Here is a 27366-nt window from a genome sequence, read left to right as displayed (position 1 = left end):
GGGTCCATTTCTTGGTTTTCTGTTATGTTCCATTGATCTATGTGTCTGTTTCTGTGCCAGTATCATACTGTCTTGATGACTACAGCTTTGTAATATAGTTTGAAATCTGGAATCATGAGGCCTCCAGTTTTTTCTATTTTGGATTGCTTTGGCTATTCAGGGTCTTTTGTGGTTTCATACAAATTTTAGGATTGTTTGTTCTAGCTCTGAGGAAAATGCTTGGTGGTATTTTGATAGAGATTGCATTAAATGTGTAGATTGCTTTGTGTAGTATCAGCATTTTAACCATGTTTGGTTTTCCAGTCCATGAGCATGGAATGCTCTTCCATTTGTTAGTGCCCTCAGATCTTTTACCTCTTTAATTAGGTTTATTCCTAAGTATCTTGTTTTTGGTGCAATTGCAGATGGAATCAATTCCTTGATTTCTTTTTCTGCTGCTTTGTTACTGATGCAACAGATTTCTCCACATTGATTTTATATCCTGTGACTTTGCTGAATTCATGTATTAGTTCTGGCAATTTTTGGTGGAGTCTTTCAGATTTTCTATATAGAGTATCATGTAAAAGTTTGACTTCCTCCTTGCTGGTTTGGGTGCCTTTTATTTCTTTTTGTTGTCTGATTGCAGAGGTTAAGACTTCCAGTAATGTGTTACATAGTAATGGTGAGAGTGGGTATCCTTGTGTTGTTCCTTACTAGAAGGGAAAGGCTCTCAGTTTTTCCCCATTGAGAATGATATTTATTAACTGTGGGTCTTTCATATATCGTTATGATGTTGAGGTATATTCCATCTATCCCTACTTTGTTGAGGGTTTTTATTTAAGAATGGATGCTGTATTTTGTCAAATGGATTATTGATTGTTTAGATCAGCTTTGGAAAAATCTTAGGGTTTCATAAATTTTCTTCCATTAACATAGATTTATTTTTCTTCCTCCGGAACTAATATTTGCTTAATAGAGATCATGATGTCATGCATTATAATAACTCTTTTAGTATCAGCACATGGCATTTTAGAGAAAGTATAAAAAGACAGGAAAGTGTTTTGCAAATATTCTTTAATCATTAATTAATAGCAAGTATATTAACAGGTTATAGAAGATTATAGGCCCTAGCGCATAATCTGGGTGGCTTAGTTGTTTAAGTAAGATCTGCTCAGGGAGCCTGGGTGGCTTAGTCGGTTAAGCGTCCGACTTACGCTTAGGTCATGATCTCGCGGTTCGTGGGTTCGAGCCCCGCGTCGGGCTCTGTGCTGACTGCCAGCTCAGAGCCTGGAGCCTGTTTCAGTCTGTGACTCCCTCTCTCTCTGACCCTCCCCTGCTCACTCTGTCTCTCTCTCTCTCCTAGAAGTAAATTAAAAACATTAAAAAAAAAAAAAAAAAAAGTAAGATCTGCTCATGATCTCATAGTTTATGAGTTTAAGCCCAGGATCTGGCTCTCTGATATCAGTGCAGAGCCTGCTTCAGCTCCTCTGTCCCCCTCTCTCTCTGCTCCTTCTCTGCTTTTGCTCTTTTCCTCTTTCAAAAATAAACATTAAAAAAAAGAAGGGGCACCTGAGTGGCTCAGTCAGTTAGGTGTGTGACTTCAGCTCAGGTCATGGTCTCACAGTCTGTGAGTTTGAGCCCTGTGTCAGGCTCTGGCTGACATCTCAGAGCCTGGAGCCTGCTTCAGATTCTGTGTCTCCCTCTCTCTCTGCTCCTCCCTCACTCACACCCTGTCTCTCTCTCTCTCTTAAAAGTAAATAAACGTTAAAAATTTAAAAGAAAAAAAAAAGAAGAAGAGGGTCACCTGGGTCGCACATTTGGTTAAGCATTTGACTCAATTTCAGCTCAGGTCATGATCTCATGGTTGGTGGGCTCTCACCTCACATCAGGCTCTATGCTGACAGCATGGAGCCTGCTTGTGATTCTCTCTCCCTCTCTCTATACTCCTCTCCTGCTCTCTCTCCGTGTTTCAAAATATAAACTAATACAAAACAATTTTTTTAAAAAGAAGATTATAGGCCCTAAACTAAAAGGTTTTTCTCAGGCTTGTTCTGATGCTGTTTTATGGATTTTTACATACTTCAGTGGGGCAGGAAAAGTAATCTGTATGTGCTGTTTTGTTTTCTAAGTTTCAGAGAGCCGTGGGACTGATGAGTTGCTGAAGTAGGGCTAGGGTGTCCTAAAGTCTAAAGAGGTCATGGGGCAGCTGGGAGGCCTAGGAAAGCTTATTCTAGCATTTATTGTGTGAACAGTAGTCGCTGTTGTAAGGAATGGTTGCCTTTATTGTTCAGTGCTTAAGTAGCTGTATACCTTCTCTGTTTCTACTAGGTATAATCTGAGTCTACTTAAAAAGTAGAGTGTGGGGCTCCTGGGTGGCTCAGTTGGTTGAGCGTCCCACTTCGGCTCAGGTTATGATCTCCTGGTTCATGGGTTCGAGCCCCGTGCCGGGCTCTGTGCGCACAGCTAGCTCAGAGCCCGGAGCCTGTCTTCGGATTCTGTGTCTCCCTCTCTCTCTGGCCCTACCCTGCTTATGCTATCTCTTTCTCTCTCTCTCTCAAAAGTAAATAAAACATTAAAAAAAAAAAAGAATAGAGTAAATATATAACCTCTTCAGCACCCTAATGTCCATTCAATTCTTGCTGCCTTATCAATGGACACTCCCAGGACCCTGCCTAATATCTGAGTTGGTAAGCCCTACTATTAATAGACTCCAATCAGGGGCGCCTGGGTGGCTCAGTCAGTTGAGCGTCCAACTTCAGCTCAGGTCATGATCTCACGGTTTGTGGGTTTGAGCCCTGTGTTAGGCTCTGTGCTGACAGCTCAGAGCCTGGAACCTGCTTCAGTTTGTGTCTCCCTCTCTCTCTGACCCTCCCCTGCTCACGCTGTCTGTCTCACTCTCTCTCTCTCAGAAATAAATAAAAACATTAAAAAAAAAATAGACTCCAAACATAGACAGCTTTGTTTTTCACTATTCCTGTTTTGATTCTTCTTTGACTCTAGTACATCTAGACTCTTGACCTCTCCTGAATTTTGACCCTGTTAGCAGCCCTTTTGTCTTTACTTCATTCCCATCTAGCCTAGATTGCCTGTTCCATCATTTATAACAAGGTTATATATGACTTTAAACAGCTCTCACCCATTTTCCATTTTTAAAAGCCAATTTCAACTTGTAGCAGTTCCTCTTTGATGTAAAATGACCTTTTTCACTAGGAAGTACAAGCCAATCAGAGATCAAATCCCACAACTCCACGTGTCTCCCACAACCCTCAACCAGTTTGCAGCCACATGCATATATGAACTTTCTTCTTTTTTTTTTTATTTCTTCCTTTCAAATCTGGATACCTTTTAATTTCTTTTGCTTGACTGACTTTCCTGACTAGAACCTCCAGTACAATGAAAAATAGAAATGACAAGAGCAGGCATCTTTATTTTGTCTCTGATTTTGGGAGGAAAACATTCACTATTTCACTATTAAGTATGATGTTAACTGTGGGGTTTTCGTTGATGTTCTTGATCAAGTTGAAGAAGTTCCCTTCTATGCTTAGTTTGTTGAATGTTTTTGTTATGAAAAAGTATAGCTATTGAGATGATAATGTGGTTTTGTCCTTTATTCTACTAATATGGTATATTACATTGTGCATTTCCACTTTGACAAAGGTATCTTTCTAGCTGTCCTGGATCCTATGTACTTCTAAATCTTTGGGATCTCTTCTGACTGAGTTTTCTTCTTACTTCTGTGGCTCCTTCCTACTCTCCTTCATGAACTTTTTCCTCCATATATCCATTCATTTAAATCTGATCCTTCCAAGGTTCCTTACTGACTTCTCCAGAAATTTAGAACTTCCTCTAGACTTCTAATTCAGTAATTCTTCTGAAGTGATCTCTTCTAATTCTTCTGATTCTCCTGAAGTGATCTCATTGACTCCCATGGCTTCAGGTACTTTAATATGCTATTAACTTATAAATCTGTATCACTTCTTTGACCTCTTCTTTAAGCCCTTGCCTCCTTTTATGTTATGTGTCTCAAAGAAGGTACCAGCAATGTCTTAACACCTAAAAATTACTCATATCTCTTTCTATTCCCTATTCCTTTTTTTTTTTTTTTTTAAAGTAGGCTCCATGCTGAGATCTGAACTCACAACCCCGAGATCCAGACCTGAACTGAGATCAAGAGTTGGACATTTACCTGACGGAGCCTCTCAGGCATCCCCCTGGTCCCTGTTCCTATTAGGAAACACCAAATCCTGTCTGTTCTACTCTCTTACTATATTAGGAATGTGTCTGCTTCCTTCTATCACCAGACCTAAAGATTAGTTCTGACTTTTATAATCCTTGACCTGGTTATTAAAACAGGCCCTGACTGGTCTTTCAACCTCCAGTCTTACCTTTCTCATCTTCTAAGTCTGTATTAAGTTCCCTTGTTGCTTAATAGTGCCCTATGAATTCCTCTGACACTATACTGCTCACCCTACGTTTAATCATATGTTTCTCTGGATTCTCCTCTGTACCATAAATTACTATAAGACCAGGTACCACCTCTCAATCATCTTTATATTTTGGTCTACCGCCCTGAACGTACCCAATCTTGATTATCATCTTTATATTTTGAACACCTAGCACAGTGCCTGGTTGTAATATACATTTGTCAGTAGTTTGTTAAATGAATTGAATTAATATTAAGAACACAGTTTTAAAAAACACCCAGAGTGCATTGAAAGGCCTAAAGATAGAGCAGTTCAGAAAGGTTTTATGAAGAGATGTGTTTTAATTTGGATGTTTCATGAAGTCTGAATAGAGTTGACGGGAAGAGAGATACCATTTCAGGTAGAGGGAAACCTAAGCATTTAGAGCTTCTTTTGAGAACTATTTGGAGCATAAGGTTCTCAGCGGGGCGAGGGGAGTTGGTTGTGGGTAGAAAGGTAAATTGAACCAGATTGTTGAAAGTCTTGAATACCATGCCTAAGTCATTGGCTTTTATTCTCTGAACATTGTGAAACTCTATAAAGTTATTGAGTAGGGAAGAGATGCTCAAAATTTAATTTTGTAAATCCTCATCAGAATGAATTGGATTGAGGAAATGAGAGATGTTAACTAGTAGTCCAGTGTAGTAGTTAGGCAAGAAATAATGAGGATTTTTACTAGGACAGTGGGACAGGAAGAGACAGAGTTCAGAGATTTGATGGTAGAATTTGAGCTTTGAGAGACAAAAAGAAGTTGTAGATTATTTCAAGATTTGTAATGAGTGGTATGGGATTTTAGGGAACATGTGGGAATCTGAGAGACTGGTTGGATGGAGGGACCATGAAGGAGGGACCATAAATAGGGAGAACCAAGAAGAGGAAAATATTGGAGATTAGATTATAATGAATACTGCCTTAGTCTAATGTAAGGTTAGCCAAATTTCCATTTATAAGGATGTGATCCAGGCAAATGGAAATAAGATCTAAGGTTCAGGAAAGAGCTTAGGGGTAGTGATCATGATTTGTGAGTCATTTATATAATGGCAGTAGATAAAGAAATTAGATGGGATGTTCCTTTTGCACCCTGGTGCAGCAAGTGGTAAAGTCAGAGAGTTAGCTGCTTCTCAGTTTTGCCTTTAGATAATCATTCATGCCATTTAAAGTCACCTTTTAGGAGCGCCTGGGTGGCTTAATTGGTTAAGCGTCCGACTTTGGCTCAGGTAATGATCTCGCCGTCTGTGAGTTCGAACCTCACATCAGGCTCTGTGCTGACAGCTCAGAGCCTGGAGCCTGCTTTGGATACTGTGACTCCCTCTCTCTCTGCTGCCCTTCTGCTTGCACTTCGTCTCTCTCTCAAAAATAAATAAACCTTTTTAAAAATAAAAATAAATAAATAAATAAAGTCACTTTTTGTATCCCTTATACTGCAAAGTGCTAACCCCCAAAACAGGACAAGACATGATTTTTGGAGGAGTTCAGAGTGAAGAATTTTCAGAATATATTTTCAAAGCTTTTACAGAATTATATGATGGTGTATTATACTCCAATAAATTTTACGTCTTTAAAAGAACTCCTGAATTACATTTTTAGTTGTCTTCATATAGTACTATTTATATGATGAGAAGGCTACTTGCAGTGGAATTATCAAATATAAAATTTGAGATATCTAGGCCTTATTATAGATCACCTGAATCTGAATCTTTGAGAGTGAGGCCAGCCTCCTTTTGAATGCCTTAAAATTTGAAAATCACTGATATATGTGATGAAATTGTCACAGTATTAAGTTTAAAAACTAGGATCCTTTAAGGGGCGCCTGGGTGGCTCAGTCAGTTAAGTGTCCAACTTTGGCTCAGGTCATGATCTCACAGTTTGTGGGTTTGAGCCCCGCATCGGGCTCTGTACTGACAGCTCCAAGCGTGGAGCCCACTTGAGATTCTGTGTCTCCCTCTCTCTCTGTCCCCCCCTCACTCATACTCTCATCTCTCACTTGGATTCAAAAATAAATATTTATTTATTTATTTATTTATTTTTTTAAATGTTTTATTTATTTCTAGGAGAGAGAGAGAGAGACAGCATGAGCAGGGGAGGGTCAGAGAGAGAGGGAGACACAGACTCTGAAATAGGCTCCAGGCTCTGAGCCGGCAGTCAGCACAGAACCCGACGCGGGGCTCAAACCCACGAACCGTGAGATCATGACCTAAGCGAAAGTCTGACGCTTAACCGACTAAGCCACCCAGGCGCCCCCAAAAATAAATATTTAAAAATTAAAAATATTTTTTTAAAAAACAACTAAGGTCTGTTGAGATTGCCGTTTTGATGTCAGAGAATAAAAGAGGCGTTACTTTACATATGTAATCCAAACAAAAAATTTGCCAACTTAAGTTTACCTTTCTTTCAGCTGAGTGTGAGAGGAAAAAATAAAAAAGAGAAACTTGAAGATTTCTTCAAAAACATGGTTAAATCAGCAGATGGAGTAATTGTTTCAGGAGTAAAGGTAAGATTTTATTTGATTAACAGAGGTATTGGTTTGAGAATCCACTTTTAAGAAGATAGAGATTTCAGATGTGCAGGTGACTATTGGAGTAAAAGAGAAGTTTGAACATAGAATGCTTAGGCCTAGGAAACTGGGCCCCTCACCCTAGATTCCACTCTTTAGAGGTCTTAGGGGTGAGAGTTCTTCAGTCCAAGGGGATTTGCCCACCTGGAGCACATACCCCTTCCCTCTAAACTAGACCATGCTTGAGGTATCTGGAACCCCTTATTTCTTTGCCCACATCTGAAGCCAAGTCTTCCTCTTCTGTGGGCTTCTTCCCTAAGTTCATCCTCCAGTGTGTGTACCTTATGGGTAGTCAAGGGTGACCATGGGGCAGCTAGGGAGAGGGAAGGCACAGGGGAGACCAGTGTGCAGGATGGAATGTCCTGTTACATAATAGGAGGTTTCTCTAGGAGCCTTATAGAGCTGCAGGGTGGGGCACAGAGTGGGGCTGCCTCCATTTGTACATTTGCCCTTGGTCTTAACAAATGTCAGGGGCAGACTTGGGTTCAGTTCTGGAGTCAGAAGAGCTTCTTTGAAGTTTTAGTCTTGTCTTGGGGTGCCTGGCTGGCTCAGGTAGAGCATGATACTCTTGATCTCGGGGTCATGAATTCAAGCTCCACATTGGGCATAGAGTTTGCTTAAGTAAATAAATAAATAAATAAAAATACAGATTTAGGGGCACCTGGGTGGCTCAGTCAGTTAAGCATCTGACTTTGGTTCAGGTTGTGATCTCATGGTTTGTGAGTTCGAGCCCCACATCGGGCTCTGTGCTGTCAGCTTGGAGCCTGAAGCCTGCTTCATATTCTGTGTCTCCTTCTGTCTCTGCCACTTCCCCGCTCATACTGTCTTGTGTGTGTGTGTGTGTGTGTGTGTCTCTCTCTCTCAAAAATAAATTAAAATACATTAAAAGATTTAAATTTTTCAAAATATATAAATAAATAACACCTATGTATTTCTTACTGATCTAAAAAATGGTACAGGAATTGATTTATCTGGACTCTTACCATTAAAAGAGAAAAATGTTTATATTACATTATGAAACAAATAATAAGAAAGAGATAAATGGTACAGCTTTGTCACCCTTACCTGTTTTTATAGATACGTCTGCAGTAAAACTTAAGTGGGAAGTACGGTTTTTTTGATTTATACTTTGGTTTTCAGAGACGGGTTACTTGGTATGTTGACAGTGCATTTGCCATGGCTACTTTCTAATAAGGACCCCGTTTCTTTCCATTTAATGCTCCTTTGCATTAATATTCAACATTTTTCTTAACATTAAGTGTAAACCACTTTATTAATAGAGTATGATTAGTAGTAACATCTTTTGAACATTTACAATGTGGTATTTGGTAGCCCATACTTTATATAATCTTCAGTCCTACAAGTTGGATAGTTTATCCCCATTTTAACAGTTAAGAAAAGTGGTACATGTGTTTACAGATTTTAAAGGACATTTTGTCAGTACTGACTTTTCTTTCTTTTGTTCTGTTGATATGGATCTTATTTCAACTGCTGCCTTTTCAAAATCTGATTGCTATTTAGAAAGGAGGAAAGTGTTTTTAATTTTATTTTTTTAAGTTTATTTATTTTGAGAGAGAGAACGAGCAAGGGAGGGACAGAGGGAGGTGGGGACTGAGGATCCAAAGCAGGCTCCAAGCCGACAGACAGAAGAGAGCCTGATGTGGGGCTCTTAAATTAGTGATAAAATCAGTAGGATATCTGATCATTAAGGATAACTGTGCTGTTTTACGGATTTTTCTGTGATTATAGTGGTAAAGTGATTTATGTATTACACTAAAGCAAATAAGTGAAAAAATTTTATTTTCTTTTGATCCTATAGGATGTAGATGATTTCTTTGAGCATGAACGAACATTCCTTTTAGAATATCATAACCGAGTTAAGGATGCATCTGCTAAATCTGATAGGATGACAAGATCCCACAAAAGTAAGGCTTTTTTCTCTGTGGCTAAAGCTTACCTTTTTTTTAATGGAATAATTATAAAGCTATGTTTTTTACAGTTTTTAAAAGTCTTGATATAGAACAGTGGTCCTCAAACTTTGGTCTGTGAAGCCTTGGCCCTAGGGCTCTTTTTATTTTTACCAAGTCTGTGAGGTCAAAAATATCTTAATAATAGTCCATGATGCTTTTTGTATTTTTCACCATGTTGAGATTTACACTGATAATGCAAAAGCCGTGGTGGATAAAATTACTGGTGCCTTAGCCCAGACCAACGCAGTACACCAAATTATGCTAATAGTCACTGTTTTCCTTCCTACAGTGCATTTGCAATTAGAAGAAATTTTTCAATTAAGAATGTCCTTGATGAAACAGTAAAAATGATTAATAAATCACTTCCCTTGGGTTCACGTGTTTTAATATCTTAATGATGAAATGGGAGGTATGCATAAAGCACTTTGATTACCTACTGAAGTATGATGGTTCTCTCTAGAAAAGCATTTTAGTAGTTGAGTTGTAACTAAACTAGTTAATTTTTCATAAAACCCCATTTTTACTTGAGAGAACAACTGACAAACTATGATTATTCATACTTGAGTATTTGGTAGACATTTTCTTAAAAATTAAGTGAGCCTGTCACCTTAAGGAAAACAACTGACAGTATTTGTTGACAATGGTGAAAGTCAAGCTTTCCAGCAAGAAGTAGAATTTTGGAAAAGTTTATCCATCCCCATGAGCTTATTTCCAATAATTAAAGACTGGTCTGAGGGAGGAGATTGATGGGAATATGTGAATGTGATATTTTTGATACTGTTTAGTATACTGAAGTGTGTCAACTTTTGGAACATCTGCATCATTCATTGAACCGACATTTTCTAAATAATGAAATACATGATTATAAAATCATGTATTCAAGATTGAAGATAGGCTAATGGGGTTTTTTAACAGCTTTACTGAGGTATAAATTGATATCAGTAAGCTGCAGTATTCAGAGTATACAATTTGCTAAGTTTTGACATATATGTAAAATTATCAATACAGTCAGGATAATGCACATATCTGTCACCTCTACAAGTTTCTTTATAGCCCTTTTTAATCCTTCCCTCTCACCCTGTCCCTAGGCAACCACTGGTCTGCTTTTTGTCTCTATAGATTAGTTTGCATTTTCTGGAATTTTATATAAATGGAATCATACTGTATGTACTCTTTATTATTTGGCTTTGAAATTCAACAAAATTATTTTGAGATTCATCCATGTTGTTGTGTGCATCGAGAGGTCATTCCTTTCTGTTGCTGAGTATTACTCTGTTGTATGGATATACCACAGCTGTTCATACAATCAGGTATTGGTGGACATTTCGGTCGTTATTATCTTTTAGCTGTTAACAATAAAGCTGACACAAAACATCTATATGTAAGTCTTTGTATGGACATGTGCTTCCATTTCTCTTGGATAATACCTAAAAGTAGAATGACCAGGTCATGTAGTAAGTGTATAATTAACTTTTTAAAAAACTGCCAAACTTTTTTTCCCAAAATGATTGTACCATTTTATATTCCTACCAGCTGTGCGCAGGCATTCAAATTGTTCCACATCTTTTCCAATAAGGATACTCATTCTTTTTCATTTTAGCTATTCTTATAAGTCAGTAATGATGTCTCTGTGTGGTTTTAATTTTTAATTTGCATTTCCCTAATGACTAATCATGTTGAACATCCCTTCTTAACATAAATCTTCTAGCTTTTTTCTTCTTTACCAAAGTTTTTTTGGCCCCTCTAGATTCTTTACGTTTTCATATGAATTTTATTGTTTTATTTAAATTTTATTTAGTTAATATACAGTGCAACATTGGTTTCAGGAGTAGAATTCCGTGATTTATTTCTTTATTTTATTTCCATATAAGTATACTCAGTGCTTATCACACATGCCCTCCTTAATACCCATCACCCATCTAGCCCATGTCCCACCCAGCTCCCTCTGTCAATCCTTTATCATTTGCTCTCTGTTGTTAAGAGTCTCTTGTAGCTTTTTTCCTCTCTTCTCTTCCCCCTTCTTTCCCATATGTTCATCTGTTTTGTTTCTTAAATTCCACGTATGAGTGAAGTCATATGGGATTTGTCTTTTTTTTGATTGACTTATTTCAATTCATATGGATTTTAGAATTAGCTTGTCACTTTCTACAAATATGCTGTCTGAGATTTTGGGGTTGCATAGAATCTGTAGGTCAGTTTAGGGAAGATTGACATCTTAACAATATTGACTCTTCTGATACATAAACATAGTATTAGTATATCTCTCTATTTAGTTTGGTCTTCTGTAAAATTCTCTCAGCAGTGTTTTATAAGTTTCATCGTACAGATCTTATACACCTTTAGTTAAATTGATCCCTCATTATTTTTTGATACTATCTATCATAAAAGATGTGTTTTTTACATTTCAGTGTCTAGTTCTTTGCTAATATATAAAAATACAGTGTGTTTTCTATATTGAAATTATTACTTGCAATCTTACTAAATAAACTCACTCATTAGTTCTGGTAACTATTTCATAGATTCCTTATGATTTTCTCCATAGATGATCATCTGCTAATAAAAACAATTATACCTCTTTCCAATTTAGATTTATTTCTTGTCTTTGCCCCATTGTACTGAAGCTATACTATAGCTCTAGTGCATTGTGGATGGAAGTGATGAGAGCAGGCATCTTTGCTTTGTTCCTTAGCTTATGGGGAAGGTACTCGTTCTTAAATTATGTTTGCTGTGGGTTTTTCCTAGATGCTTTTTATCAGAGTGAGAAAAGTGTCTTATAAATTGCTAGTTATCTGAGAGGTTGTGTTTTTTTAAATCAGGAATGAATGTTGGATTCTTTTCAGATGCTCTTTTTGCTGCTGCAGTGTTCAGATAATCATCTCGTTTTTCCTTTTTAGTCTATTAATATGGTCAGTTGTATTGATTGATTTTTAGTTCTTGGGATAAGTATCACTTATTTATACCAATGGAGTTTAATAGAGTTCAGAAAGTTTATTGATATGATTTTAGATTCCCCACTACAACTAACTCTTAAAGAAACTACCACGTGTTGAGTTTTGGCGTGGTATCAAAGGAGAATATCCACAGTTATCTGAAAATATAGCTACATACAGCTACATATCTGAGACTGCATTTTCTCCACTAATTTGAGTGAAAGCAGTGTATTATAATAAATTGAATGTAGAAGCAGGTAAGAGAATATAGCTGTCTTCTATTAAGATAAAGACAAAATTTGCAAAAATGTAACATTGTCACTCTGCTCACTAATCTCAAACTGTATATATTTTTCATGTGAAATATTACTTAGGTTAACTATGATTTTAATGCTTTTAATCATTTTGCTTTACTTAAAAAACATACAGTACATATTGATAGATAGAACCCACATAAACAAAATTATTTGGATCCTCAGTAATTTCTAAGAGTGTAAAGGAGTCCTTAGACCAAAAAGTTTGAGAACTCTGTTATAGAGACAATTCAGCTGGTGCCTGGAAATAAGAACCTCCGTTTTGTAGGACTGTTACTTGCTGTAACAGAAAGGAGGAGATAAGGTCTCTAGCTTGGTAACTTCTATTCTTGTGTCATTCTTTTGGGAAGATTGAGTTACTTTTATATTTTATTATTATCTTTGTAACTTACATATTTCTTCTAATGAAGTATTTATATTTGCCTGTTCAGTACTTAAGAACTATAAAGTGAAGGGGCGCCTGGGTGGCTTAGTCGGTTAAGCGTCCGGCTTTCACTTAGGTCATGATCTCGCGGTTCGTGGGTTCGAGCCCCGCGTCGGGCTCTGTGCTGACTGCTAGCTCAGAGGCTGGAGCCTGTTTCAGTCTGTGACTCCCTCTCTCTTTGACCCTCCCCTGCTCACGCTGTCTCTCTCTCTCTCTCTCTCTCTCTTTCTCCCCTAGAAATAAACAAAAACATTAAAAAAATTAAAAAAAAAAAAAAAGAAGTATAAAGTGAAAAGTGCGGGAAGCTTGAATTCCTTCCTAGATTTATTACCGATTTGCTCTAGAGCATTGGGCAAGTCACATAATTAATTGGTATTATATTGGTTCCCTTGTTTATAAAATGACATTAAGGATAAATTGTCTCACATGTTTTATTCCTCTGTTAAGAGAAACTCTGTCTTTTAGACTGTCCTCTACCTGTCCCTCCATCAAGACCTACACTTACTCCCACTACACACCCAGAGTCACATAGTGCACCCTCTTGGGCCCCAGCAGTACCCCATACTCCACCACCTGAACCAGGCTGGAGTCCATAGGCCTCACCTGTACCCCCTCAAGAAAGAAAAACTTTGTAACTATGAAATGATATATATACTAGTGTTCGTTGTAATAATTAGGAGTATTCTTAAGTTTAGATTCAGTTATTTAAAATGGAATCCTAGCGAGGTGCCTGGCTGGCTTAGTCAATACAATGTGTGACTCTTGATCTCGAGGTTGTAGGTTAGAGCCCCACGTTGGATGAAGAGATTACTTAAAACTAAAATCTTAAAAAATTTTTAAAAAATAGAATCGTACTATACTTTAAAAATTGTTTTAAAGTTATTTAGCTCAGGGACACCTGGGTGGCTGTCAGTAGAGCAGGCAACTCTTTTTTTTGTTTTGTTTTGTTTTGTTTTGTTTTGTTTTGTTTTGTTTTGTTTTAAGAGAGAGCACCAGATGGAGCGGCAGAGAGAGAGAGAGAGAGAAAGAGAATCCTAAGCAGGCTCCATGTTTGACATGAGCCGAAACCAAGAGTGTGATATTCAACTAACTGAGTCTCACCCAGGCACACCTGAGTCTGTGACTCTTTATCTCAGGGTCATGAGTTCAAGCCCCATGTTGGGCATGGAATCTACATAGGACAGGATAGGACAGGACAGGACAGAATAAGTAAAATTAAGTAAAAAATAAAGCAAAATAGTTTATAAACATTGGCCTGTGTGTTTGCCAACCATAATGTTAGGCATTGGTAATTTCAAGATGAAGAAAATATAGTCTTTACCCTTAAGGAGGTAATAATTTTTCAGGTGAGATAAACATGAAAAGCAGAAAATAACAGTATATTATAATCAGTCCTTTAATAGAGATATATATTTGTGCTATGGAAACATAAAGAACTATAAAGGTAGAGAATCATCTGTTAAGATAACATAATGATTCTTATTTATTCTATTTGGCCAAATGGAACAGTACTTTTAAGAGAAACGACGGTGAACCTGTTTTACAAAATTATAATTATTACATATAATTATTATATACAGTATTATAACATTATAATAAAGTAAAACCTTTTTTACAATGCATAAACTTAACTGGGCAAGACTATGAAAAATTAGGCTTTTCAGCATCACTGTGATGTGTATAAAATCAAGCCAGTTTGCTTATTTTCTGTGATCATATAATAATGTAATAGCCAAAAAGGGCAGTGTTCTCAGAGCCAGATACTAGGAGACAGGAATTTCTTGATCTAAAAAATAATCTCCGGGGTGCCTGGGTGGCTGAGTCGGTTAAACCTCAATTTGCCTCAGGTCATGATCTCACGGTTCGAGCCCTACGTCAGGCTCTGTGCTGACAGCTCAGAGCCTGGAGCTTGTTTTGGAGTCTGCGTGTCTGTCTGTTTCTCTCTCTTTGCCCTTCCCCTGCTTTCTTTCTCCCTCTCTCCCTCAAAATTAACTAAACATTAAAAATAATAATAAAAAATTTCAGGGTCAGTTTAAGTATAAAATATTAATGTATCTGATATTGGACACAAATCATTTTTTATTCCTGACTCAATAAACCAACCTTTATGTGATTTTTTTTTTTTTTTTAAAAACATTCTTTTTTTTTTTTTTNGAGAGAGAGAGATAGCGTGAACAGGGGTGGGTCAGAGAGAGAGAGGGAGACACAGACTCTGAAACAGGCTCCAGGCTCCGAGCCGGCAGTCAGCACAGAGCCCGACGCGGGGCTCGAACCCACGAACCGCGAGATCATGACCTAAGCGAAAGTCGGACGCTCAACCGACCAAGCCACCCAGGCGCCCCCCTTTATGTGATTTTTTAACTTAAATTTTTAGGTTAATAGTGAAGAGTCTCATATGTAGAAGTTACCAGAGTCCAAAGTTTGTATTCAGAGTATCTTTATGAAAGATATCAGAATAGATCTGTTTTGAATAACAGTAAGTAAATAGTCACCAAATCTCAGCCTTATCAGTTGAATGTAACTTTGTGCAACATAAAGTATAATGTAAGGATTACTGTTTTGTTAGAGAATAAACACATTAAAACTTGTAAACGTACTACTGGGGATAAGTGAGAATTTCCATACAAAATAGACATGTTTTGGATTTCATCAATAATAGCAAACATTTATATAGTACTATACTTACTATGTGTCAGATATATAGTAACATTGATTAACTCACTTAATCTCAGTAATTATATGAGACTGGTACCATTATTATCCTCCTTTCCAGATGAAGAAAGCAAGGCATACACAGGTTAAGTGATAAGCTCAAGGTCATATAGCTGGTAAACTGGGATTAGACCCTAAGCAATTTGGTTCCAGGTCCAGGCACTTAACCAATGCACAGTACTGTCCTTTTTCTGAAACAAGTAATCTTTTCTCAACAAGTTGTCCTATGCGGTGAGCCCTAGAAATAGAAAGAGTATTATGCTGAAATTGAATACTTTGCTTTCTAGAACCCAAGGGTATGGTGCTACCGCCATTCATCTAGCTTCCCAAGCTCCATAATTTTTCCTCCTACTTCAGGTCTCCTGTTTGTAATCCTTTTAGGATTTCCTAATTGTAAAATCCTACCTATTAGGTTTCCTAAATATCTTCCAGCCTTGTTGTTCCTGTCTGCTGTCACTGTTTTCGCTGCTTTTATCCTAACAATCAGTATCTGACACAAAAATTTCCTTGTTCGTTACTCTGCCTTCTGTGTCTCCACTTCTAGTCTTTATTCCAGGCAGCAGGTTGATTTTACCACTACTGTTATTTTTAAATGTTTAATAACACCCATTCTTATAAGATCAAATCCAGACTTTATCATGGCATCCAGAAACCCATTTCTCCCCCAAGATACCTCCAATTTATTTTTCCGTCTTCAACTCCATCCACTACCCTTTGTACCCTTATAGTGCTTTCTTCCTAGAAGGCTGTCTGAATATACTGTGCTCCTTTATGTCTCATTGGTCTTTATCCATGCTCTTCTCTTTATCCAGAATGCTCTCCCCTCCATTTTGCCTAGTAAAGATTTGCTTATCCTGCAAGTTCTGACTCACTCGGTAGTATCTATAAATCCTTCCCTAACTTACTCAGGTTTGCCCTGCTCCCAGAGTAATTTGTACCTACTTCTGATAGAATACTCTGATAGAATAGTCCATCAAATTGTATTATAGTTACTGTCATTTCCTTCACCAGACTTGGGGTATCTCATACTGCATACACATGGTTTAGCAGGTAAGTGCGCAATAAGTATTTTTGCATCAATGAATAAATATATTAAATTCTAACAATCTTTTCCATAGGTGCTGCAGATGATTACAATAGGATTGGTTCTTCACTATATGCTCTAGGAACTCAGGATTCTACAGATATATGCAAGTAAGGATTCTGATTTAAAACATGGGTCGCCTGGTGGCTCAGTTGGTTAGGTGTCCAACTTCAGTTCAGGTTACGATCTTGTGGTTTGTGGGTTTGAGCCCCATGTCAGGCTCTATGCTGCCAGCTCAGAGCCTGGAGCCTGCTTCGGATTCTAGGTCTCCTTTTCTCTCTGCTCATTCCCACTCACATTCTGTCTCTCTGTCTCTCAAAAATAAACATTTTTTAAAAAGTTTTAAAACATTAAATAAAACAAAAATTTTGCTAGCAGCCTAGGCACACAGAATGCCTGACCCAGTGGGCATTTAGATTATCTTCGTCAAAACACATCAGTAAGGGGCGCCCGGGTGGCTCAGTTGGTTAAGCGTCCGACTTCGGCTCAGGTCATGATCTCGCAGTCTGTGAGTTCGAGCCCCACGTTGAGCTCTGGGCTGACAGCTCAGAGCCTGGAGCCTGCTTCAGATTCTGTGTCCCCTGCCCCCCACCTCTGCCCCGTCCCCACTTGTGCTCTGTCTCACTCTCAAAAAGAAATAAAATCGTTAAAAAAATTTTTTTAAGAGCACATTTCTTTGGAAAAAAATTAATAAGGAGCTTCTTTATAAACTTGGATCGTTGTTGTTGTTGTATTTTTGTTTTTGTTTTTTCCTCTCTTCCCTTTCTCTCTTATTTCTTAAATCTGAAAAATAGGGGCACCCAGGTGGCTCAGTCAGTTAAGCCTCCAACTTCTACTCAGATCATGATCTCACGGTTCATGGGTTCAAGCCCCACATCTGGCTCTCCTATCAGCACATAGCCTGCTTCAGATCCTCTGTCTCATCTCTGCCTCTCCCTAACTCATGCTCTCTCTCTCAAAAATTTAGGGGTGCCTGGGTGGCTCAGTTGGTTAAGCATCCAGCTTCGGCTCAGGTCATGATCTCACGGTTCGTGGGTTCAAGCCCCGTGTTGGGCTCTGTGCTGACTGCTAGCTCAGAGCCTGGAGCCTGTTTCAGATTCTGTATCTCCCTCTCTCTCTGACCTTCCCCTGCTCATGCTGTCTCTCTCTCTCTCTTTCTCAGAAATAAATAAAACATACATACAAACATTTAAAAAGAAAATCTGAAAAATAAAAATTGACTTTAATGTATGTAATTTTAACATTTACAAAGTCTTATTTGATGAAAATTGGCTGACATGTATGTATGTGTAAGGAAGAGACACAGAACTTAGGTCAAAATGTTCTTAGGTTTTGATGAAATTTATTATAAAGAAATATCCTGAAATTAGAATATACTGTATATATATGTATGTATGTATTTCTTTGGAGGCCAAATTGACTTTTAAAGTAAAATGTGATGCTATCAGTTTATAATTTTTAAAGAGGTTGGTTATTCTAGTTTATAAGTTTAGTGAATCTCAAGGCAGTCCTAGGGTGACCAGATAGATAGATGTTGGACACGTTAGGATGGAAATACTCTCTGGATGTTTGCTTACACAACTGTCCTTTATTTAATTTATGTTAGCTTTCCGCATTACTCTAATCATGGTTAATTTTAGTTCTTCCTATAATATTGTTTAAACCCAACTCTTCATTGAAAAATAATCCAAACTTTTTTTTTCAATTTTAAGTGACGAAACTACTTTCCTAGTTTATGCCTTTTTCTGAACCACATCTTGAAACTTTTTTCTAGTGTATCTTGCCTTAGTAGACATGCAAGATCCAAAGATCCAAGTTTCTCGCCAGAGCAATATATATATATGGCTTACATTAATTAACATGCTACCTTTCCGAAGAGTTCGTAAGTCTTGGGGTGCCTGGGTGGCTCAGTCAGTTAAGCGTCTGACTTCAGGTCATGATTTCATGGTTCATGGGTTTGAACCCGCATCAGGCTCTGTGCTGACAGCTTAGAGCCTGGAGCCTCCTTCAGATTCTGTGTCTCCTTCTCTCTCAGCCCCTCCCCTGCTCACGCTCCATCTCTCTCTGTCTCTCAAAAATGAATAAACATAAAAAAAATTTTTTTTAAGAGTTTGTAAGTCTTTGATAAGAAAAAGTTAACCTTGCCATATGTTACGGGGCATAAACCTGTCAGAGCAAGTTCTTTTTAGTAAAACAAAGTTCATAAAATAGTGTTTTAGCATTTAGTAGTACTTGCCCTCATCCAGTTATAACGTCACCAGTAATTACATACTTTACAGAATACTCTTTTAATAGATGTGCAATGGGATATTTTTTAGTCGGTATCAGCATTGAGAGAGGGGCTATTTAGTTAAAAGTGAACATGAATTTTGAGATAGAAATTGGTTATTCATTTCTGTTATTTTCTAAAACAAAGCAACTCTATTTAAAGGTGTTTAAAGTATAACTATCAGATAACTTCAAGAGCTATTCCAACCTTAATGTTTTCCTTTTAAATCAGCCTTTTGTCTCTTTGGGTCTGATTGTTCTGTACTTCTATAAGAATTTTGAAATCATAGACTTTATTCTCATGTGACATACTAAAAGAATATAAGGAAAAATTTTTTTGGTTTAAATATATGGCTTAGGGGTGCCTGCTGGCTCAGTGGAGCCATGCTCACTCTTGATGCAGGGGTTGTGAGTTCAAGCCCCACACTGGGTGTAGAGATTAGGGGGAAAAACTTAAATTTTTAAAAAGTTAAAAATAAATAAATATATGACTTAGATTGTTACCTTGAAGGGGGAAGACTTTCTGTAACAGCAGTTTCCAAGTTATCTGTTATGGGTGGAAGTACAGAGATGTTGAACTAAATGAAGTCTGCAGTGAACAAGACCATCAAATATAACTGTAGTAAAATAACAATGTTCATTATTATTACGGTTTCAGGGCATATTCTCTCAACGTTTGAATTGGAAAATCATTTCAAAGCTGGCTACTGATGAAATATTTTTCCCTTTCAGGTTTTTTCTCAAAGTTTCAGAACTATTTGATAAAACCAGAGTAAGTACTATCCGTTAACCTTTGGAAGTCTAAATCATTGCATACAGTACTGTTTAACCTATTATGATTGTGTTTAACTTTACTGAGAAAGATGAGTTCTACTTCAGAAGGAATGAAGAGACAGATTTAGATTTGAAAATTGTGAGGCTTTTTTTCAGGAAACTCATTTTTTAAAATTTTGTTACAGCCTTTTGGTATTTGTAAAAGTTCATATTCTTGATCAGTGAACATGTTCATTATGGAGACGAGTTTATTTTTATGAAGAATGATCTTTTTCTAGGGCTTTGTATGATAGAAGAACGTTTTAGATTTATTATAATTTTACCAAGATTGTATTACTTTTGATCCCCCATGACATACTGGTTTAAAAGTGAGTTATATTGGGGTGCCTTGGTGGCTCAGTCAGTTGAGCATCCAACTTCAGCTTAGGTCATGATGTCAGGGTTCATGAGTTTGAGTCCCACTTTGGGCTGGCTGCTGTCAGCACAGAGCCTGCTTAGGATCCTCTGTCTCCCTCTCTCTTCCTCTCCCCTGCTCACGCTCTCTCTCTTTCTCTTAAAAATAAACACTTTTTTAAAGTGAGTTTAACAATATGAGGCAAATATACAACCACAGAAAGGTTAAATTCATAGTAATAATTCTTTAATATTGATGGTAGTCTTGAGTTTCAGGGATTAGTCTTAGATATAATTAGTCTTAGATACTCTGATAAAGTTTATAGAGGGGCGCCTGGGTGGCTCAGTCGGTTGAGCGTCCGACTTTGGCTCAGGTCATGATCTCGCAATTTGTGGTTTCAAGCCCCGTGTCAGGCTCTGTGCTGACAGCTAGCGCAGAGCCTGGAGCCTGCTTCGGATTCTGTGTTGCCTTCTCCCATTGTCCCTCCCCCACTCATACTTTGCCTCTCTCTCTCTCTCTCTCTCTCTCTCTCTCTCTCTCTCTCAAAAATAAACTTAAAAAAAAAGTTTAAAATAAATAAGTAGTTAAATAAAGTTTATAAAATAGTGAAAATGTTTATTACATGTTTAATGGTGCTTACCTGAGATTGGAACTGGCTAGTCCATTGTAGAAATCTGATTTCAACACGACTTTGTCAATTGAGTAATGCATAGTGAATATAAGTAAAAGAAAAGGAGTTACTTTCTTATAAAGGAAACCATCATTAAATACATAAATGTTGCTATAGTGAAGGGTCCAGAAAGCCCATTATTTCACCTTTGGTATTTGTACAAATGAGCATTTTCCAGGAAGATACCGTTTTCTGTGTGTTTACATCAAAAGAAAAGGGGTCTGTCACAAAACAGTTTTATGAGTTAGTATTCCTGCAGAAGTAAATGTCAAGATGAGATTAGACATACAAGAGATTTATTGGGAAGAACGAAGAGGGAGGAGCAGGATAAACATGAAGAGCCGTCAGACCATAGTGCAGGTCTATACCTGCGAAAGGAAAGGGCAGAGGAAGGGAGGGGCTGGAGAGGAGTTCAGACTGTAGTGTAGTTTTTAAAAGTTTTGTCCAGATCAAAAGGGAGTCCCTCAGCCAAAGTTGCTCATTAGAGGCAAGTACTGCATCAGGCAAGAATGGGCTAGCACTACTGCCCTTGTGCTCTGTCACCGGGTGTAGCTGAGGCAGGGAGGAAAGGATGCATCATAACCTTGGGATGAATATTGTTCTGATCTAGAGAGATTGCAGTTGAGACTCTCAACCAACTATGCTCCTTGCGGCAAGCATTTTCTCATGAAGGAGACCTAGATGGCACATTGCCATAGGCACCACAGTCTTCATTTCTTTTGGCGTCTTGGTGTTGTTCTGGTTATTATCGCTGTGGAACAAACCATCCTAAAATTAGTAGCTTAAAAGAACAGCCATTTTATTATTCTGATGAATTGTTTGGGTCAAGAATTCACAAAAGGTGGAACAGAGGTGGGTTGCCTCTGCTCCATGATGTCTGGGGCCTCAGCAGAGAACATAGGAAAGTGGTGGGCTAGAATACTCTGGAGGCTCTTTTACTCAGATATCTGGGGGTGATACTGGCTACCAGCTGAGACTTTAGCCAGCGCTATTGGCTGTAACACTTGCATGTTGCTTTTCCATGGAGCTGCTAAGGGTTCCTCACAGTATAGTGGCTCAAAAGCAAGCATCCTGAAAAATGGGAAGGGAAATTGCTAGTTTCATTAAGGCTTGGAAACTGGCACAGCGTCACTTCTGTATTGGTCAAGCAATGTTAGGGCCCAGATTCAAGGGGAGGGGATACATACCCATACTCCTTAATGGAAGGAGAGAGGAGCCATATTTAAAAGCACCCAACTTCCATCTAACATGTTACCTAGATTTTTCTAATAAATCAGTTTATCTAAATTTATCTGTCAATTTTGAATATATTTATGTCTGTGCATTTTACTGTTAGGCTAAGAAGTTTCCTAAGTTTATTTCTCTATATGGGAATATTTCTTAAGAAGCTCCAAGGTTTTTTCTTTTTATTGAAACATATTTTACATATAAGAAAGAGCATATATGAGAAGTATACACCTCAGTGAAATTTAACACACCCATATAATGAACACCCAGATCAAGAAATAGAACATTTAGGAGCACCTGGGTGGCTCAGTCAGTTAAGTATCCAACTCTAATGTTTCTTTTTTGTTTCTTTTTCTTTCTTTCTTTATTTTTTTTTTTTAAGAGAGAGAGAAAGAGACAGAATGGGAGCAGGGTAGGGGCAGAGAGAGGGAGGGAGACACAGAATCTGAAGCAGGCTCCAGGCTCCGAGCTGTAAGTACAGAGTCTGATGCAGGGTTCAAATTCACAAATTGTGAGATCATGACCCGTGCTGAAGTCTGACACTCAACCAGCTGAGCCACCCAGGCACCCCAAGCCTGCTTGGAATTCTCTCTACCCCCTCTATTTTGCCCCTCCCCTCTTCTGGACGTGCGTACTCAGTGACTGTCTTTCTCTCAAAATAAATAAAATTAAAACAAAAACAAAAAAAAAGAAAATTTGCCAGCAACCCAGATGCCCTGCCCCCCACTTCAGCTTTTTTCTGAGTTGCTACCTCCTGCCTAGGGTAACTACCATCTTAGCTTCTAACAGCAGAGATTAATTTTATTTTCGTATTTTTTGTAAGTACCTCATTCAGTGTGTAACTTTTATGTTTGGTTCCATTTGCTCAACATTACATATATAAGATTCATCTGTATTTATTTTTTTATTTAGTTTTGTTTTTTCTTTTTCAGAAGAGGCAGAGAAGTACTTTCCTTTTTTTTTTCCTCCTTCCTTCCTCCCTTCCTCTCTCTTTCTTTCTTTCTCCTTCTTTCTTTCTTTCTTTCTTTCTTTCTTTCTTTCTTTCTTTCTTTCTTTCTTTCTCTCTCTCTCTCTCTCTCTCTCTCTCTCTCTCTCTCTCTCTCTTTCTTTCTTTCTTTCTCTTTCTTTCCAGTTTATTTACTTTGAAAGAGAGAGAAAGAGCTGGGGAGGAATGGGGCGGCGGGGGGAGAGTCCCAAACACTGCCAACATGGAGCCCTATGTGGGGCTAGAACTCAAGAACCATGAGATCACAACCTGACCTGAAATCCAGAGTCAGATGCTTAACTGACTGAGCCACAAAGGCGCCCCTGTGTATTTTTGTTTTTCTGTTTCTTTTTTTAAGTTAATTTACTGATAGAGTGCGCATGCACAAGTGGGAGGAGGGGCAGTGAGCGAGGAAGAGAGAGAAAATCCCAAGCAGGCTCCATGCTACAAGCCAGAGCCCGGCTGGGGGCTCAATCTCACAAACCATGAAATCATGACCTGAGCCAAAATAATCAGATGCTTAACCAACTGAGCCACCCAGGAGCCCCAATTCATCCATGTTGTTGGCATGTAGGTATCGTTCCTTTATTCCTCTTGCTATAAACCTTACCTTTGCAAGAATATACCTAAATTCATTCATCTGTCCTACTGTTGGTAGGCATTTGGATAGTTTCTAGTTTGGGGCTGTTTACAAATAGTACTTCTAAGACCATTCTTACATATTTTCAGCTAAAAACAAGTAGGTATTTCTGTCAGGTATATAATAACCAGGAGGGAGATTAGGGGTCTTAGGGTATCCACATGAAAAGCTTTCATAGATCGTGCCAAACCTTTTCCCAAAGTGATTGTACATACCAATTTACATTCCCATCAGAATAAATGTGAGCATTGGGTTGCTGCACAGCTTGCAATACTTGCTGTTGTCTTTTTTTATTGTAGTTATTCTGTTGGATGTGTAGGGCTTTAAATTTTAATTTTATTTCAACAATAATTTCGGACATACAGAAAATTTGTGAGAATAGTACAAGGAATTCCTATACATGGGTCACCCAGATTTCCTGAATGTTAAATTCTTCTCCATTGCTTAAAGCGCTTTTTCCCCAAAATGTCCATGTTCATTCTGTTTCTGCTCTTCGTGCACATCTCTTTTTCTTTTTAATGTTTTGTTTATTTCTGAGAGAGAGACAGCATGAACAGGGGAAAGTCAGAGAGAGAGGGAAATACAGAATCTGAAACAGGCTCCAGGCTCCGAGCTGGCTGTTAGCACAGAGCCTGACGCAGGTCTCGAACCCACGAACCGTGAGACCATGACCTGAGCTGAAGTGGGATGCTTAACCGACTGAGCCACCCAGGCGTCCCCACATCTCTCTTTTTTTTAAAGATAAGAATTAGGGGCGCCTGGGTGGCTCAGTCAGTAAAACCTCCAACTCTTGATTTCAGCTCAGATCATGATCTAATGGTTTGTGGGATCGAGTCCCTCATCAGGCTTTGTGCTGAGTACAGAGCCTGCTTGAGATTCCCTCTCTCTCTCCACTCTCAAAATAAATAAATAAAAATTTTAAAAGATAAGAATTAATTATAATGTAGTCAATACAGTTATCAATGATTTCCCTTGATGTCACCAAATTCTCAGTAGATAGATGTTCCTAGTTGCCTCACATGGCTTTTTACAGTGGAGTTAATTTGACCTAGATTCAAACAAGGTCCTTATATTGTGTTTGGTTGACACAATACATCCTTATTGTCTATCTCTCCATACTGAATTGAAGAGTTTCATCTTGTTAGTCTGACATGGCTGCTTCTCATTTTATCCCAACTCAAACTAACCACATCTGTTTATTACTCTATGGTGTCTTCAGGCACATTTTGGTAATGTTTTGACTGTATTTTCTGGTTGTTCTCAGTAGGAAGATTGGTTTGAGTTACCTAGCCTACTGTCGTTAGCCTTTATCACTTTAAAATCATGTATACATATCACTGAAAGGAAGTAACAAGAGAGAAAATGTAAGTGATGCTGAAAGATGGTACTAGAATGCAGTCTAACTGGAAACTTCAATCAGATATTGAGTCCTTCCATAAACTCACTAATTTCATTTGGTCTCATTTTTTCTATTCATTTCTTGTCATAATCATGAAGAAAAGTAATAGGCTAGTAGAAAGGAGAAGGTGAAAAAACTTAGGTTAAATAGGAATGGATAATATAGATATTTGTAACTAATTTTTTTATAGTAATTGAGAAAGAAAACGTTGGGTGTAGAATATGTGCTAATTAAATGCCTGGTTTTTTTTCCCCCTTTTTCAGAAAATAGAAGCACGAGTGTCTGCTGATGAGGACCTCAAACTTTCTGACCTTTTAAAATATTACTTAAGGGAATCTCAAGCTGCTAAGGTAACTTGATTGTTCATTGTTTTTTTTTAAATGGACTGTTTTATAAAAAGCCATCTCTTTAGAGGTTAGACTTAAGATTATTGAAAGTTATCTCTTGATTTTAAATTTTATTTTCAAGTGTGAATTTTTTTCTACTTTTACAAATTATAGGTCAGAAAACCCCACATAAATGTTTCCTCTATCAGGGTGCCTGGCTAGCTCAGATGGTAGCATGCAACTCTTAATCTTGGGGTCATGAGTTCATGCCCCACGTGGGGCCTAGTGCTTATTTAAAAAAATAAAAACTTGGAAAAAAAAATAAATAAATAAAAAATAAAAAATAAAAACTTGGGGTGCCTGGGTGGCTCAGTTGGTTAAGCATCAGGCTTTGGCTCAGATCATGATCTTGTGGTTCATGAGTTCAGCCCCATGTCACACTCTGTGATGACAGCTTGGAGCCTGGAGCCTGTTTCAGATTCTGTGTCTCCCTCTCTTTCTATCCATCCCCCCGTTGTGCGAGCGTGTGCTCTCTCACTCTCTCTCTCAAAAATCTTTAAAAATAATAATATAACTAAAAAAGTGTTTCCTCCATAAACTTCTGATACAGCATAGTCTGGAATTTTTTTTTTTAATAAATTTGGTATATTCATTCAGGTAAAATGCCTTCAAAACAAAAAGTAAAATCCTATAGCTAAAGGATGCCTGATTTGGGTCAATGTAAGTCTCTTGAGGGTGAGTGAGCTCTAAATCCAGGATTGTTTTATTTTAAGGCAACTCAGATTTCCTTTTGTTTTCTTTAATGTTTGTTTGTTTATTTTTGAAAGTTGGGGGGATAAGGGCAGAGAGAGGGAGACCGAGAAATGCAGCAGGCTCTGCACTGTCAGCACAGAGAGCTCAAACCCACCAGATGCAAGATCATGACCTCAGCTGAAATCTCGAGTCGGGTCGCTCAACCGACTGAGCCACCCAGGGAACCAAATTTCATTTAGGAAGTCTGTGTGTGTGTAAGACTAAAACTTTTACTGTCCAAAAAATGTTTAACAGAAACGTCTGAAAAAGACTGAAAACTTAGTGGCTCAGGTACTACAAATTTAGTGTTAATTTATGAATCAGTATATATTGTACAGAAAATTTACATGTGATCCCTGGTGATTTGAATGCGAATTTTTCATTCCTTATCAAATTACAAACCCTGCGAGGGCTATTTATGACTCATGATCTCAGGATCTTGAGTTCAAGCCCCACATTGAGTGTAGAGGTTACTTAAGAAATAAAACCTTTAAGGTGCCTGGGTGCCTCAGTTGGTCAAGTTTCTGACTCTTGGCTTTGGCTCAGGTCATGATCTCACAGTTCATGAGCTCAAACCCTGCATTGGACTCCACAATGATAGTGCAGAGTCTACTTGGGATTTTCTCGACCCTCTCTCTACCCCACCCGCTCTTGCTCTCACTCTCAAAATAAGTAAAGACATAAACTTTAAAAATAATTTTTTTAAGCAGTTCTTTTTTTCCTCTTGTTGTTTGTTTATTTTTGAGAGACAGAGCACGAGTAGGAGAGGGGCAGAGAGAGGAGACACAGAATCCAAAACGAGCTCCAAGCTCCGAGCTGTCAGCACAGAGCCTGATGCGGGGCTTGAACCCATGGACTGTGAGATCATGACCTGAGCCGAAGTCGGATGCTTTACCGACTGACCCACCCAACTACCTCCCAATAAAAACGTTTTTTAAGAATAAATACATAAAGAGGATCTAGGTGGCTCAGTAGGTTACGCATCCGAATTTGGCTTGAGTCATGATCTCACAGTTCATGGGTTCGAGCCCCGTTTCGGGCTCTGTGCTGAACGCTCAGAGCCTGGAGCCTACTTTAGATTCTGAGTCTCCCATTCTCTCTGCCCTTCCCCACTTGTGCTTGCTCTCTCACTCTCTTGCTCTTTCTCTGTCTCTCTCTCTCAAAAGTGAATAAACGTTTTTTTAAATACTTTTAATAATTAATTAGTTAAATCTTTATAAAACAAAACCACACCATGATATGACTTCACATCCTCTAGGTGGCTTTAATCAAAAAGATCAGTGTTGCCAAGGATGTGGAGAAATTGGAACCCTCATATAGTGTCTGCAGGAATGTAAAATGGTGCAGCCACTTGGGAACACAGTCTGGCAGTTTCTCAAAAGGTTGAACATAGAATTACCAAGTGGCCCAGCAATTCCACGCCTAAGGAATGAGTCAGAAAGAGAAAGGAAGACATGTTCA

The 27366-nt window shown here is 38.1% G+C and overlaps 1 protein-coding gene across 1 annotated transcript in view; it reads left to right on the top strand.

The window, feature by feature from the left end:
- The window catches only part of SNX6 (sorting nexin 6), a gene marked incomplete at its 3' end in the record, with an annotated part of 52505 nt that extends 27368 nt beyond the window's left edge, over window positions 1-25137 (top strand). Inside the window, exons 7-11 of the mRNA XM_039256978.1 lie at window positions 6838-6933; window positions 8816-8921; window positions 16465-16540; window positions 19431-19470; window positions 25051-25137. Of these exons, the coding sequence (XP_039112909.1) occupies window positions 6838-6933; window positions 8816-8921; window positions 16465-16540; window positions 19431-19470; window positions 25051-25137 (405 nt within the window). The remainder of the gene's footprint in view (window positions 1-6837; window positions 6934-8815; window positions 8922-16464; window positions 16541-19430; window positions 19471-25050) is intronic.
- Between the last annotated feature and the right edge of the window lie 2229 nt (window positions 25138-27366).

This window comes from Hyaena hyaena, unplaced genomic scaffold (genome assembly GCF_003009895.1).
Source record: "Hyaena hyaena isolate Hyena2069 unplaced genomic scaffold, ASM300989v1 scaffold_599, whole genome shotgun sequence".
Classification (NCBI taxonomy): Eukaryota; Metazoa; Chordata; class Mammalia; order Carnivora; family Hyaenidae; genus Hyaena; species Hyaena hyaena.
This window is presented reverse-complemented; position numbering and strand designations above follow the sequence as displayed.